Source organism: Saccopteryx leptura, chromosome 10 (genome assembly GCF_036850995.1).
Source record: "Saccopteryx leptura isolate mSacLep1 chromosome 10, mSacLep1_pri_phased_curated, whole genome shotgun sequence".
NCBI lineage: Eukaryota > Metazoa > Chordata > Mammalia > Chiroptera > Emballonuridae > Saccopteryx > Saccopteryx leptura.
In genome coordinates this window covers 63,268,072-63,284,116 of record NC_089512.1, presented here as the reverse complement: position 1 = coordinate 63,284,116, position 16,045 = coordinate 63,268,072, and the positions used below count along the sequence as shown (strand labels likewise).

General features: G+C 41.1%; 1 protein-coding gene across 3 annotated transcripts in view; it reads right to left on the bottom strand.

Annotated features, from left to right (window-relative positions):
- Positions 1-16,045, bottom strand: part of ABHD6 (abhydrolase domain containing 6, acylglycerol lipase) — a 67,041-nt gene that overhangs the window by 16,108 nt on the left and 34,888 nt on the right. For all 3 annotated transcript variants that reach the window (XM_066350446.1, XM_066350450.1, XM_066350447.1), the window contains 3 exons: positions 15,039-15,195; positions 13,601-13,714; positions 11,937-12,069 (listed from right to left, as the gene is read on the bottom strand). In XM_066350446.1, the coding sequence (XP_066206543.1) occupies positions 11,937-12,069; positions 13,601-13,714; positions 15,039-15,195 (404 nt within the window). The remainder of the gene's footprint in view (positions 1-11,936; positions 12,070-13,600; positions 13,715-15,038; positions 15,196-16,045) is intronic.

Genomic DNA, 16,045 nt, shown 5'->3' with positions numbered 1-16,045 from the left:
TCAAGCCACTGGCTGCAGGAGTGGAACAGGGGAGGGGAGAGAACCAGATGGTCACTTCTATGTGCATGACCAGGAATTAAACCCGGGACGTCCATACACTGGGCCAACACTCCATCCATTGAGCCACCAACCAGGGCATTCAGTAACTCCTTTAAATCTAATGTGGGCATCATGCGGCTTTCACAATGCCATGAGGGCAGATTACATGATCTATTTCCTTTCACTTTAAAAATAATTCTAGACTAAATGTCATATGGTATCCTGCACTAGAACCTGGAACAGAAAAATGACATTAGTGGAAAAACTAATGAAATCCAAATAAAGCCCAGAGGTTTAATTAATAGCAATGAATCAATGTTGGTTTCTTAGTTGTGACAAATTTACTGTGGTAATTGTTAATGGGGGAAACTGGATGAAGGGTAGATGGAACTCTATACTATCTCTGCTACATTTCTGCAAATTTATTTCTGCAAAATTATTTCAAAGTAAAACAATTTATCTTTCCATTTTCACATACCAACAAACAATTTTAAATTTGCAATTGAAACTCGGGTGTAAAACTCTTTGAGCAATTGATTAATACACTTTAAAAAGCCAGGTGGATCTGAGCATCCATAAGTGATTTGAAATCTAATTACCTTCCATAGGGCTGTTTCTCCAGTTCTTAAACTTTATTACTGAAAGACCAAATGATTTCAGACATGGTGTTTGGGAAGAGGAGAAAAGCCACTGGGAGCTTGACTTCAATTTCAATGTCCTTATCAGACCTGAAAACTTTACTTTTAGAGTGACTGAAAGATTTTAAAAGTCAGTTTAGTTACATTTTAGAAGGTATACGTGTTTGACTCAAAGCTGGGTTCTAGTAGATAAAGGAAGTAATAGACATGAGTCACACAAAGGAGGTAGTGAATACAAAAGGACTTCCAAAAAAGACACAGCTTGCATTCTGGAACAAGACAGCCCAGAGTTGGTTCCTATTCTGGCTCAAGCACTTACATAATTTCTTTGTACCTCAAAGTTCCTACTAATAAAATGGGCAGGCCTTGGCTGGTTGGCTCAGTGGTAGAGCGTTGGCCTGGCATGCAGGAGTCCCGGGTTCGATTCCCGGCCAGGGCACACAGGAGAAGCGCCCATCTGCTTCTACACCCCTCCTCCTCTCCTTCCTCTCTGTCTCTCTCTTCCCCTCCTGCAGCCAAGGCTCCATTGGAGCAGAGCTGGCCCGGGCGCTGAGGATGGCTCTGTGGCCTCTGCCTCAGGCGCTAGAATGGCTCTGGATGCAACAGAGCGATGCCCCAGATGGGCAGAGCATCGCCCCCTGGTGGGCATGCCGGGTGGAACCTGGTCGGGCGCACGCGGGAGTCTGTCTGACTGCCTCCCCGTTTCCAGCTTCAGAAAAATGCAAAAATAAATAAATAAATAAATAAATAAATAAATAAATAAAATAAAATGGGCATACAGTCTTCATCTGGATATAATTACATATGTAAAAAGCCACCGAGATATACACTTAAAATTTGGGCAATTTACTATTTGCTAATCATACTCCAATGAAGTACCTGAGAGAGAGGAAGGAAGAGAAGGAATTTAATATACTATAAATCCAAGTTTAAAGACTTATCTAAGAAAAATGAACTTCAGCCTGACTAGTGGTGGAGCAGTGGATAGAGTGTCAACCTGGGACACTGAGAGCCCTGGTTTGAAACCCCAAGGTTGCCAGCTAGAGTGCAACCTCATTGGCTTGAGTGTGGGCTTGCAGGCTTGAGCGTGGGGTTGCCGGCCTGAATGTGGGTTCATCAATATGATCCCAATGTTGCTGGCTTGAGTTCAAGGTCACTGGCTCACTTGAGCCCCCCAGTCAAGGCATGTATGAGAAGCAATCAATAAACAACTAAAGTGGAGCAACTATGAGTTGATGCTTCTCAGCTCTCTCCTCTACCCTCCCCCAAGCTATCTCTCCAAAAAAATAAAAAGAGAGGATGACGTCAGAGTAATGGCGGGGTAGGAAGCGATACCGATAAATCTCCCCCAAAACTCAACAAGATCTTCAACCAGAAACAGAAAAACCTATACTTGGAGCCTCCAGATACTTCGCAATACACCCAAAGGTATGGTCGAGTGAAAAATTGGCTAAATATATAACCAAACCCCGAAGGAAATAGGGAGTAAGAAATGCTCCGCCTTCCTCACTAACCTAAACAGGGCGGCTTTCTCTGGTAACTGTGAATATAGAAACTGAGGCGGGCAAAGGGGGTGAATAGATCCAGGCCGTGGCACAAACGGCCGAACCAGGCTGTGGCACGGAGATCCAAGCCGAGGAAAAACTGATCCTGTGGCAACCCGGGCAATTTACAAGCTAATACTCGCACCAAACCAAAACAAAGAAAGACAAGCGGGGCAGCCATTTTACCCGATCTCCTGGTCGGTGCGCAGTTAGTGGGCGAGAGATTTCTTCCTAAGCCCCGGGAGTGGGTGCCCGTGTTACCCCACAGAGAGGCAGAGTCAGAGGCCTTTCTGTGGGCCAAAAGCAGAATCTCTGGGCAGCCCAAGTGCCCTGGGAAAGCCGCGCACGGGAGGGAGCGAGAACTAATTCCAACGGTGGAAATTTTCTGTGCTGGTGGGGGTTTCACTCAGAGGGAAACGCGGCCGGCCTCATATCCTGGTCTGCGCGCGCAGATAGTGAGTGAGAGATTCCTCCGAGTGCCTCGGCAGTGCGCGCCCGTGTTATCGCACAGAGGGGCAGAGTCAGGGGCCTTTGTGTGGGCCAAAGCGGAATCTCGGGCCGCCCCAGCGCCTTGCAAAAGCCGAGCACGGGGACGGAGCGAGAGCCAATTCCAATGCTGCAACTTTTCCATGCGGTTGGGGATTTCACTCAGAGCGTGAGACTGCTGGCCGGATATCCTGGTCTGCGCACGCAGATAGTGAGTGAGAGTTTCCTCCAAGCGCCCCGGAAGTGGGTGCCCGCCTGTGTTACCGGACAGAGTGGCAGAGCCAGAGGTTTTTGAGTGGGTGGAAAGCCCGCCTGATTATGCTAGCAGCTCTGATTGACTAAGCCTTACCCAGAGCCCTGTGCTGAGTGGAAATAGAGTGGGAAGTTGCCAGCTCTTTGAGCCTCTTACTATCCAGGCAGAGGCAGCAGCAACCCCATAGCTGGATTATCAGGCTACTAATTGAGGAAGGAAAGACTAGGAGAAAGGCTCCAAGAACACGGACTCTCTCACTGTCGGAGCCTATAAATGCTAATGAGCCTCGACTGCCAACGAGACTAAAGCACAATACATGACATTGCCATAGAGACTTATCAACTGCAATCCTCTACCTGAGCGTGCCAAAGGGGCAGAACCCGGGGTACAGAGTCACCGACCAGAAAGAGGGAGAGAAAAGAAAAAGCAAGAAGATAACCTCTCAAAATCAAGAATAATCTGCAGACTTTATAACCTATCCCATTTTATTATATTTGTTCGTTTGTTTCTCTTATCTTCATTCTTGATACTTTTTTTCCTCCTCCAATTTGGCCGATTAACTCTCTGCCGGTCTTACTCTCTCCTTTCCTTGAACTACACTACCCATAAGTGTTACATCTCCCATTATCTTTTCTCTCCTCTTCCTTTCTCTCTATGAGGGTTGCACTCCAAAACCCTTAACTCTCTCTCTCTCTCTCTCTCTCTCTCCTTTCTATTTTCTTCTTTTAGTGGTTCCCTCTTTTTTTGCTCTCTCTCTTTTTTTTTTTTTTTTTTCATTTTTCTGAAGCTGGAAACAGGGAGAGACAGTCAGACAGACTCCCGCATGCCCCCGACCGGGATCCACCCGGCACGCCCACCATGGGGCGACGCTCTGCCCACCAGGGGGCAACGCTCTGCCCACCAGAGGGCGATGCTCTGCCCATCCTGGGCGTCGCCATGTTGCGACCAGAGCCACTCTAGCGCCTGAGGCAGAGGCCACAGAGCCATCCCCAGCGCCCGGGCCATCTTTGCTCCAATGGAGCCTCGGCTGCGGGAGGGGAAGAGAGAGACAGAGAGGAAAGCGCGGCGGAGGGGTGGAGAAGCAAATGGGCGCTTCTCCTGTGTGCCCTGGCCAGGAATCGAACCCGGGTCCTCCGCACGCTAGGCCGACGCTCTACCGCTGAGCCAACCGGCCAGGGCTCTCTCTCTTTCTTTTCTCCCTCTATATTAGTTTCTTCCTTTCTCCTTTACATCTCCTCTCATTCAAACCTCAATAACAAACAAATTATCTTATCTGGGACTCAAACTTATGTTTGTGGCATTTTGGGAGTTTTTTTTTTTTTTTTTTTTTAGAAAAGCTTAGTTTTATTCATTTTTTTTTTTAGAGAGGAGAGAGAGAGAGACAGAGAGGAAGAGAGAGGAGAGAGAGAAGGGGGAAGGAGCTGGAAGCATCAACTTCCATATGTGCCTTGACCAGGCAAGCCCAGGGTTTCGAACCGACAACCTCAGTATTTCCAGGTCAACGCTTTATCCACTGCGCCACCACAGGTCAGGCTTTGGGAGGTTTTTTAATTCACCTTTTTAACTCACTAGCAGTGCTCCCATCCCTGGCTCTCCATTTTATCTAGTTCTTGTTCCACTAAATACAATAGTATTTTTTTAATTTGTCCCCCAATTTTTCTGTTTTCCTCTTATTCCTCTCAGCATAACTCTTAGACAACCAACACCTAAAAGCAAATCATTTTATTCTTGACCCAAATTTTTTCCTTATTTGCTTTTTGTGGGTCCATACCCCCTTTTTTCTTTTCTTTTTTTTTCTTTTTTTTGCCCCTTTATTACTTTTCCCCAATTCAGGCCCTCCATCACAGGCATTGTTAGTTATAATTCACAGTTCACCACAAGATTTTCTCAAGAAAGAAGGAAGAGGAGAGGAGAGGAAAAAAGGAGGGGGGGAATAATTTCCTTTTTTTTTAAATTTTTATTTTATTTTATTTTTCTTTATTTCATTACTAATTTTTAAAAAAAAAAAACTTTTATTTTTTATTTTTTTATTTTTTTTAACTTTTTATTCTTTATTAAATCTCATTAATACTATCAACAAAACCACCCTCAGATGCCATTAAGGAAGAGAAAATTGAATATCATGGATACAAAAGAAAGAGAGGTAACACAGCTAGATGAGTAAAAATCTATGGAGAAAAAATTTAATATATTGGAAACCTTGGAACTAAATGACAGAGAATTCAAGATAGAAATCCTAAAATTCCTCCGAGATATACAAGAAAGCACAGAAAGGCAATTTAGGGAGCTCAGAAAACAACTCAATGAACACAAAGAATATATGTCCAAGGAAATTGAAACTATAAAAACAAATCAAACAGAGATGAAAAACTCAATTCACGAGCTGAAAAACAAAGTAACAAGCTTAGCTAATAGAACAGGTCAGATAGAAGAGAGGATTAGTGAAATAGAAGACAAGCAACTTGAGGCAAAATAGAGAGAAGAAGAAAGAGACTCAAAAATTAAAAAAAATGAGATAGCCCTACAAGAATTATCTGACTCCATCAAAAAGAATAACATAAGAATAATAGGTATATCAGAGGGAGAAGAGAGAGAAAATGGAATGGAGAACATACTCAAACAAATAATAGATGAGAACTTCCCAAGCCTGTGGAAAGAACTAAAGCCTCAAGTTCAAGAAGCAAACAGAACTCAGAGTTTTCTTAACCCCAACAAACCTACTCCAAGGCATATCATAAAGAAATTGATACAAACCAACAGCAAAGAAAAAATTCTCAAGGCAGCCAGGGAAAAGAAGAATACAACATATAAAGGAAGGCCCATTAGATTATCATCAGATTTCTCAGCAGAAACTCTACAAGCTAGAAGAGAGTGGACCCCAATATTTAAAGTCCTGAAGGAGAGGAACTTTCAGCCATGAATACTATACCCATCAAAGCTATCCTTCAAATATGAAGGAGAAATAAAAACATTCACAGATACAGAAAAGATGAGGGAATTTATCATCAGAAAACCCCCACTCCAGGAATTACTAAAGGGGATTCTCCAATCAGATACAAAGAACAAAAAAAAACAGAGCCACAAGTAAAAGCTCCAAGAAGAACACAATAAAACCAAATTTAAACTGTGACAACAACAAAAAGAAAAAGGGGGAGAAGATGGAGATTAACAGTAGAAAAGGACGATGGAGTGCAAAAGTACTCACAAAAAAGTTTGCTACAATGAACAGGGTAGGAACCCTTTTCATTACTCAAAGGTAACCACCATTGAAAAAACCACCACAGAAGCACATGAAATAAAAAAGATAGCAACAGAGGAAAGATGTATGGAATACAACCAAATAAAAACAAAAGATAGAAAAACAAAAGAGAAGGATCAAACAAGACACAAAACTAACAGAAAGCAATCTATAAAATGGCAATAGAGAACTCACAAGTATCAATAATTACACTAAATGTAAACAGATTAAACTCACCAATAAAAAGGCACAGAGTAGCAGAATGGATTAAAAAAGAAAATCCAACTGTATGCTGCCTACAGGAAACTCATCTAAGTAACAAGGATAAAAACAAATTCAAAGTGAAAGGCTGGAAAACAATGCTCCAAGCAAATAACATCCAAAAAAAAGCAGGTGTAGCAATACTCATATCGGATAATGCTGACTACAAGACAGGAAAAGTACTCAGAGACAAAAATGGCCATTTCATAATGGCTAAGGGGACACTGAATCAAGAAGACATAACAATTCTTAATATATATGCACCAAACCAAGGAGCACCAAAATATATAAGACAGCTACTTATAGATCTTAAAACAAAAACTGACAAAAATACAATCATACTTGGAGACCTCAATACACCGCTGACGGCTCTAGATCGGTCATCCAAACAGAGAATCAACAAAGACATAGTGGCCTTAAACAAAACACTAGAGCACCTGGATATGATAGACATCTACAGGACATTTCATACCAAAGTGACTGAGTATACATTTTTCTCCAGTGTACATGGATCATTCTCAAGAACTGACCATATGTTGGGCCACAAAAACAACATCAGCAAATTCAGAAAAATTGAAGTTGTACCAAGCATATTTTCTGATCATAAAGCCTTGAAACTAGAATTCAACTGCAAAAAAGAGGGAAAAAATCCCACAAAAATGTGGAAACTAAACAACATACTTTTAAAAAATGAATGGGTCAAAGAAGAAATAAGTGCAGAGATCAAAAGATATATACAGACTAATGAAAATGACAATACGACATATCAGAATCTATGGGATGCAGCAAAAGCAGTGATAAGAGGGAAGTTCATATCACTTCAGGCATATATGAACAAACAAGAGAGAGCCCAAGTGAACCACTTAACTTCACACCTTAAGGAACTAGAAAAAGAAGAATAAAGACAACCCAAAACCAGCCGAAGAAAGGAGATAATAAAAATCAGAGCAGAAATAAATGAAATAGAGAACAGTAAAACTATAGAAAAAATTAATAAAACAAAGAGCTGGTTCTTTGAAAAGATCAACAAAATTGACAAACCCTTGGCAAGACTTACCAAGGAAAAAAGAGAAAGAACTCATATAAACAAAATCCAAAATGAAAGAGGAGAAATCACCACGGACACTGTAGATATACAAAGAATTATTGTAGAATACTATGAAAAACTTTATGCCACTAAATTCAACAACCTAGAAGAAATAGATAAATTCCTAGAACAATACAACCTTCCTAGACTGAGTCAAGAAGAAGCAGAAAGCCTAAACAGACCTATCAGTAGAGAAGAAATAGAAAAAACCATTAAAAACCTCCCCAAAAATAAAAGTCCAGGCCCTGACGGCTATACCAGCGAATTTTATCAAACATTCAAAGAAGACTTGGTTCCTATTCTACTCAAAGTCTTCCAAAAAATTGAAGAAGAAGCAATACTTCCAAACACATTTTATGAGGCCAACATAACCCTCATACCAAAACCAGGCAAGGATGGCACAAAAAAAGAAAACTACAGACCAATATCTCTAATGAATACAGATGCTAAAATACTAAACAAAATACTAGCAAATCGAATATAACAACATATTAAAAAAATAATACATCATGATCGAGTGGGATTCATCCCAGAATCTCAAGCATGGTTCAATATACGTAAAACGGTTAACGTAATACACCATATCAACAAAACAAAGAACAAAAACCACATGATCTTATCAATAGATGCAGAAAAGGCTTTCGATAAAATACAACACAACTTTATGTTTAAGACTCTCAACAAAATGGGTATAGAAGGAAAATATCTCAACATGATAAAGGCCATATATGATAAACCATCAGCTAACATCATATTAAATGGCACAAAACTGAAGGCTTTTCCCCTTAAATCAGGAACAAGACAGGGTTGTCCACTCTCTCCACTCTTATTTAATGTGGTACTAGAGGTTCTAGCCAGAGCAATCAGACAAGACAAAGAAATAAAAGGCATCCATATCGGAAAAGAAGAAGTAAAGGTATCACTTTTTGCAGATGATATGATCCTATACATTGAAAACCCCAAAGAATCCACAAAAAGACTACTAGAAACAATAAGTCAATACAGTAAGGTCGCAGGATACAAAATTAACATACAGAAGTCAATAGCCTTTCTATATGCCAACAATGAAACAATTGAGAAGGAACTCAAAAGAATAATCCCCTTCACGATTGCAACAAAAAAAATAAAATACTTAGGAATAAACATAACAAAGAATGTAAAGGACTTATATAATGAAAACTATAAACCATTGTTAAGGAAAATCGAAAAAGATATAATGAGATGGAAGAATATACCTTGTTCTTGGCTAGGAAGAATAAATATAATCAAGATGGCTATATTACCCAAAGCAATATACAAATTTAATGCAATTCCCATCAAACTTCCAATGATGTTTTTTAAAGAAATAGAGCAAAAAATCATCAGATTTATATGGAACTATAAAAAAACCCGAATAGCCAAAGCAATCCTAAAGAAAAAGAATGAAGCTGGGGCCATTACAATACCTGACTTCAAACTATATTATAGGGCCACGACAATCAAAACAGCATGGTATTGGCAGAAAAATAGACACTCAGACCAATGGAACAGAATAGAAAGTCCAGAAATAAAACCACATATATATAGTCAAATAATTTTTGATAAAGGGGCCAACAACACACAATGGAGAAAAGAAAGCCTCTTCAATAAATGGTGCTGGGAAAACTGGAAAGCCACATGCAAAAGAATGAAACTGGACTACAGTCTCTCCCCCTGTACAAAAATTAACTCAAAATGGATCAAAGATCTAAACATAAGACCTGAAACAATTAAGTATATAGAAGAAGACATAGGTACTCAACTCATGGACCTGGGTTTTAAAGAGCATTTTATGAATTTGACTCCACAGGCAAGAGAAGTGAAGGCAAAAATTAATCAATGGGACTACATCAGACTAAGAAGTTTTTGCTCAGCAAGAGAAACTGATAGCAAAATAAACAGAAAGCCAACTAAATGGGAAATGATATTTTCAAACAACAGCTCAGATAAGGGCCTAATATCCAAAATATACAAAGAACTCATAAAACTCAACAACAAACAACCAATCCAATAAAAAAATGGGAAGAGGATATGAACAGACACTTCTCCCAGGAAGAAATACAAATGGCCAACAGATATATGAAAAGATGCTCATCTTCTTTAGCTATTAGAGAAATGCAAATCAAAACGGCAATGAGATACCACCTCACTCCTGTTCGATTAGCCATTATTAGCAAGACAGGTAATAGCAAATGTTGGAGAGGCTGTGGAGAAAAAGGAACCCTCATACACTGTTGGTGGGAATGTAAAGTAGTACAACCATTATGGAAGAAAGTATGGTGGTTCCTCAAAAAACTGAAAATGGAACTACCTTATGACCCAGCAATCCCTCTACTGGGTATATACCCCCAAAACTCAGAAACATTGATACGTAAAGACACATGCAGCCCCATGTTTATTGCAGCATTGTTCACAGTAGCCAGGACATGGAAACAACCAAAAATCCCGTCAATAGATGACTGGATAAAGAAGATGTGGCACATATACACTATGGAATACTACTCAGCCATAAGAAATGATGACATCGGAACATTTACAGCAAAATGGTGGGATCTTGATAACATGATACGAAGCGAAATAAGTAAATCAGAAAAAACCAGGAACTGCATTATTCCATACGTAGGTGGGACATAAAAGTGAAACTAAGAGACATTGATAAGAGTGTGGTGGTTACGGGGGGGAGGGGGAAATGGGAGAGGGAAAGGGGGAGGGGGAGGGGCACAAAGAAAACAAGATAGAAGGTGACAGAGGACAATCTGACTTTGGGTGATGGGTATGCAACATAATTGAACGACAAGATAACTTGGACTTGTTATCTTTGAATATATGTATCCTGATTTATTGATGTCACCCCATTAAAAAAATAAAATTATTAAAAAAATAAAATAAAATAAAATAAAAAGAATTTTAAAAATACAACTTCAGATTCAGATCATCATTTTGGGGAATATGTTACAGCTTAAGTTGACATTTATATAAATAATAATAGAGAAACTAAAGTTTGCTGATTTTATAAAAAGATCTTGTAATGAGTAAAGATTTCTGAGTTTTCAGCAAAAAAAGAGAAGAGGATAATACAGGTATTGATCGACTTACGACCTATGCAACCTACGACCATTCGACTTTATGACCACAATCGCTAGCCACAACTGCTCCGCGTCTGGCAGCGTAAGCGTTGCCCAGCTGGGCGTACAACAGTGCTGGCCAGTAAAATGTTTCATACATGTTTATATATTTTGATATGTTTTGCAATTGGGAAAATGTTTCCTATGGTATTTTTTACACCTGTATTTTGTATTTTTGTATGTGCTGTATTTTGTAATTTTTTATGTTTTGCAAATATTAAACCAGTTGTACTGGTAATACAGTGTTTTACTTAAACCTGATAAATGTAAAAATAAGAAACAAAATGATGTAGAGATGATACAAATGGAATAAAATGAACAAAGAAAATTATGATTATAACAATAATGAAAGAAAACTATGATAAAATATGACTTAAAGATTATTATAACATCATTTCACAGTACTGTACATATAGCCTACTCAGCTTACGACCGGTCTGTTGGAACCAATCGTGGTCGTAAGTCGAGCACTAGCTATAATAGTATCTTTGCCTCATAAGGTTATGGCAATGGTGAGAATTAACTCCATATAAAGAGCTTAGCTCAAAAGAGTTCAATAGGGCCCTGGCTGGTTGGCTCAGCAGTAGAGCGTCAGCCTGGCATGTAGATGTCCTGGGTTCAATTCCCCGTCAGGGCACACAGAAGAAGTGCCCATCTGCTTCTCCACCCTTCTCCCTCTCCTTCCTCTCTATCTCTCTCTTCCCCTCCCGTAGCCAAGGCTCCATGGGAGCAAAGTTGGCCCGGACACTGAGAATGGCTTCATGCCTCAGGTGCTAGAATGGCTCTAGTTGCAACGGAAAAATGACCCAGATGGGCAGAGATCTCCCCCTAGTGGGCATGCCAGGTGGATCCCAGTAGGTTGCATGTGGGAGTCTGTCTCTCTGCCTCCCCGTGTCTCACTTCAAAAAAATACAAAAAAAAAAAAAAAAAGTTCAGTAAGTGTTGGATATTAATATTATAGTTATATTTAAAGTACTTATGTTCTGCAAAGTACTATACATATTTTAATGAACCACCAAAATTCTTTGCAGAACAAGGCTAGCTCTATAATTTAAGTCTGTGGCTATGATTACAGTTAGACAACTATTGTTTGGTTAGCTATCACAAATGCTTTGCATATCTCTGAAGGACACATCAAAAGATAATTCTAAAAACCAGTCAGAGTGGACACTGCCACTTGTTCCTTCAGACATTCAGACCCTGCTGTGCTGAAGTCACTCGTGGGATATTTTAGCCTGGTAACTTACCCGCGGGGCACACTAGAGTCAGGCTGCAGACATCCGATGGGTAGTAAGCAGCATACACCCCGGCCACATTGCCGCCCATGGAGGTACCTATCAGGTGGAATGGTTTTTTGTTCAGCTTGAGGCATTCTACAAACTGGGAAGGAAAATGACAAGGGGGCTTGGTTATATAGCTGTAGACAGTGACAATAGTGATTATAGAGCAAAAGACCTCTATTGCCTGTGGCAGGGGTCTCCAAACTATGGCCTGCGGCCGCATGCAGCCCCCTGAAGCCATTTATCCGGCCCCTGCCTCACTTCCGGAAGGGGCACCTCTTTCATTGGTGGTCAGTGAGAGGAGCATAGTTCCCATTGAAATACTGGTAAGTTTGTTGATTTAAATTTAATTGTTCTTTATTTTAAATATTGTATTTGTTCCCATTTTTTTTTTACTTTAAAATAAGATATGTGCAGTGTGCATAGGGATTTGTTCATAGTTTTATTTATAGTCCAGCCCCCCCAAAGGTCTGAGGGACAGTGAACTGGCCCCCTGTGCAAAGTTTGGGGACCCCTAGCCTATGGGGACAAATGAAAAGGGCTATTGATAATGAAAGGGAGGGTCTGAAACTTGACTCAATCCATTACCCAGATGAGCCCCAAGGCAAGCACAAGTGATTGAGAGGTCATTTATGAGCATAAAACCAACAAAAATTCTCCTAATTCATGAGTCAGCAAACTTTTCTATAAAGATCCTGAGAGTAAATATTTTCTGCTTTGTGGGCCATGTGATTTCAGTTGCAACCACTCAACTGTGCTATTGTGTAGCACAAAGGCAGCTAAAGACAGTAAGTGAATGAATGAGTCGTGGCTGTGTTCCAATGAAACTTTGCTTACAAAAACAGGCAGCAGGTCAAATATAAATATAGCCCATGGGCCATGTTTTGCTGACTCTTACCCTAATTTAAAGTTCTTCTCATCCATCCAACTATCTATCCATCCAACTAACCATCCACTGATGTTTTAGATAAACATCAGTTATCTAAAAAGTATTAATTGGATATCCATTATATATAAGGATATATAATGATAAACTGCATAAGATGCAGCAAAGAGCCAAAAAGACAAGGTTCTTGACCTCATCAAAACACATAGTTTAATGTGGGGGACACATGAAATAAATACCCTTGTTGGGGGAAAAATATCTAACGTCAATTTGAAACTTAAGAACTACTAAATTCTGAAATGGTCCATGAGACCCATGATGCTCAACGCCCAGCCAGAGCGGAGCTGAAGCGACATGCTGACATAGAACAAAGAGCACCCTCCCCAGCCCTCCAATACTGGGGAGAAGGGTGACTGCTGTCACTGTGTAGTTGGAAAGCTGAAAACAGACTCCAGGCAAATGGTCTTGAGGAATACGAAATTCCTTATCAAAGAGCTGAGAAAATGCCCAGATCATCATATATCTTTACAAACAGCCGCAACAGGTTTAGAGGAGAACGGTCTGCAACAAGCCCTCCACAGGTGAACAAAGACACTGATGGGTGCCACTTTGTTTGCAATTACAGGACAGAATGCATTGGATACTCATGACGAGTCAGAACGGAACTCTCCTACCTACTCTCCAGGCCTGGGCAATCGTGGGAAAGACCTGCACTCTAGGCAATTTTTGGTGGAGCCTTGCTTACCTGGTGTATCCTCTTGACTTGCCCATCTATGGACAGGTCATCCAGGGAAGAGCGGGTGGTACCCTCATGTCCTGGCATGTCCACGCAAATCACATGCAGGTTCTTTGGAAGGAACTGAGGACACAAAGGCCCAGAGAGTCAGTATGTGGTAAGCAAAAAATGTTTGACCACTTATCTTGGAAGTTGTACCTACTTCCAAGTAACCTGGAGTTATGGGCCTGGGCCACCCAGAGTTTTACCCTAGTAACACCTGATGGGAATAAGCATTACCAGTAGCCTCACAGGGAGCAGAGGCCCCCCCAGACTAATAAATACATAGATGAAAGGGGACTAGGAGGATGACCAGAAAAGGGGGACAAAGGTCAGGGAGGCAGGGTTGCAGCTCTCACTTTTGACACTACTTGGCAGATACTTCCTCCTTCTGCTTTCCCTCGTCCCTCCCACACTTGCTCCAGTCATTCAGCCAGACTGGGAACTATAAGGGATGGTTCTGTTCTTTTAGGGTGCTGGCCCACTCCAGAGCCTGCAGGAGCAAGGCTTTCTTTCATGTCTGATCACTAATTCTGCTTTCAACTGGTGTTTTGTTTGTTTGTTTGTCTGTTTGTTTTCTGCATTAAGGTCTAATTCCTGGGGTGATTATTATCCTAAAACACCTTGCATTTATATATGTGCTGCTTTTAACCAGAAAATTGAGAAACATTAGTTACCAATAAATAAATACCCCATTATGTGAAAGATTCTTATCTGAAGTGGGGACAGGAAGTGAGATGTTCATTAAGGCATGAGGATGACTGTCCTCAAAGCATAATTGGAAATAAGAACATAAGTAACTAGAAGTTGTGTGGGCCATTTCTTCCTGGTGTAGAGCATCCTTGAGGACATTCAGGTCTGGTCCTGCTTGAGGTGGGAGCCGGGATGCTTCCCTCCCAAGACCTCTCCCAGCCCCACCTTCAGTAGCTGTCACTCTTACCAAGCAAAGCAAGTGCCAAACCCAAGTAGACAAGACAGGAAGTGAGTGATTTGGAAAACTATCCTAAAAGGTTGCCAAATCAAGACCATTTCTCTAAATGGCTAAGGAAGGGGAGGGGGGAGCAAAAGCAGAAAAAGGAAGGAAAGAGGAGGGAGGGGAGAAGAAAAAAGAGGCGAAAGAGAAAAGTAGGGAAGGAAGATATTTTTAAAGCCTGGCCTTGATAATGAGAGTCCTGAGGTGCAGCTGAGTGTCAGAGACCTTTCCTAAGAAACAGTCACCAGGTGGCATGATTTCTAAGGCATCGAATTTACAAATAACATCCAACTCAATAAATTTTGTCTGAGAAAAGGATTTGAAACGCATATTATGTTAGTTTTAAGATGATCTGAGCCACAGTCCTGGATTCCCTTTGCTTTCTACCACTGCTGATGAAAGAATGTGCAAGTGGAAGCCCTTTTCTTTACGCACCTTGACCACGCTGAGCCACATATCCTTGTGCGCAGAAAACCCGTGGAGCATGAGGATGGAAGGTTTGTGCCCGGGCCTGCCGCGGAAGGAGTAGCAGAACTGATAGTCCTCATGGTGAACATAGCGGACCTGCATGCCCAATGCCCGCCGCCAGTACCTGAGAAGAAAAAACACAGGCCAAGCCGAATTAGCAAGCTCCAGAAAAGTGGCTTTGGGAGAGGGTCCTCTCTGTAGTCTCACTTCGAGGCAAGACCAACACTTTTTGTGGCCCTGCTCCTGCACATCTGACTCTGGAGTCCCCCAGAGCTTCACCTTCAAGGAGCACTAAGTGAAAGAATTCCAGAAAGCACTTTAAATAAATATGGTGGTACGTACATTACTAAATAACCACCCTAAACTAGTAAGGGGATTAGGAGTGTGTTCTTGTTTATTTATTTATTTACTTATTTTAATTATTACTTGTTGATTTTTGAGAGAGAGAGGAAGGGAGAGAAAGAAAAAAAAGAGAAACATGGATTTGTTGTTTCGCTTATTTATACAATCATTGGTTAATTCTTGTATGTGACCTCACTGGGGATCAAACCTACAATCTGGCATATCCAGATGATGTTCTAACCAATTGAGCTACCCAGCCAGAGCGGGTGTCCTCTTGTTAATACATATTTTTAGCAGTTGAATGGCAGTGCAGAGGAGTTGGCAGTGGGAGCAAACTGGGCGTCTGACTAGCCCTTACTCTCCCTGGACTGTTTGAGCTTCCACAGAATTTGAAACGGCTGGCGGTGAGTCTGGGAAGGACTGTAGAAAGGCCAAGACAAACGTGGTTTCCTCTTGCACAGAGCCGGCTTGAAGTTTGGTAGGCCATAATCATTGACACCTGAAATCTAGGGCAAGCAGCCATGGACATGTGGGCATGACAGTGGCTATGTGTAAAGAGCAGCTATCCCAGAGTAACCACCTCCCTGCAGAGGCACTTGCCCCCAAAGACTTAAAGGTAGCTTCACTTGCAA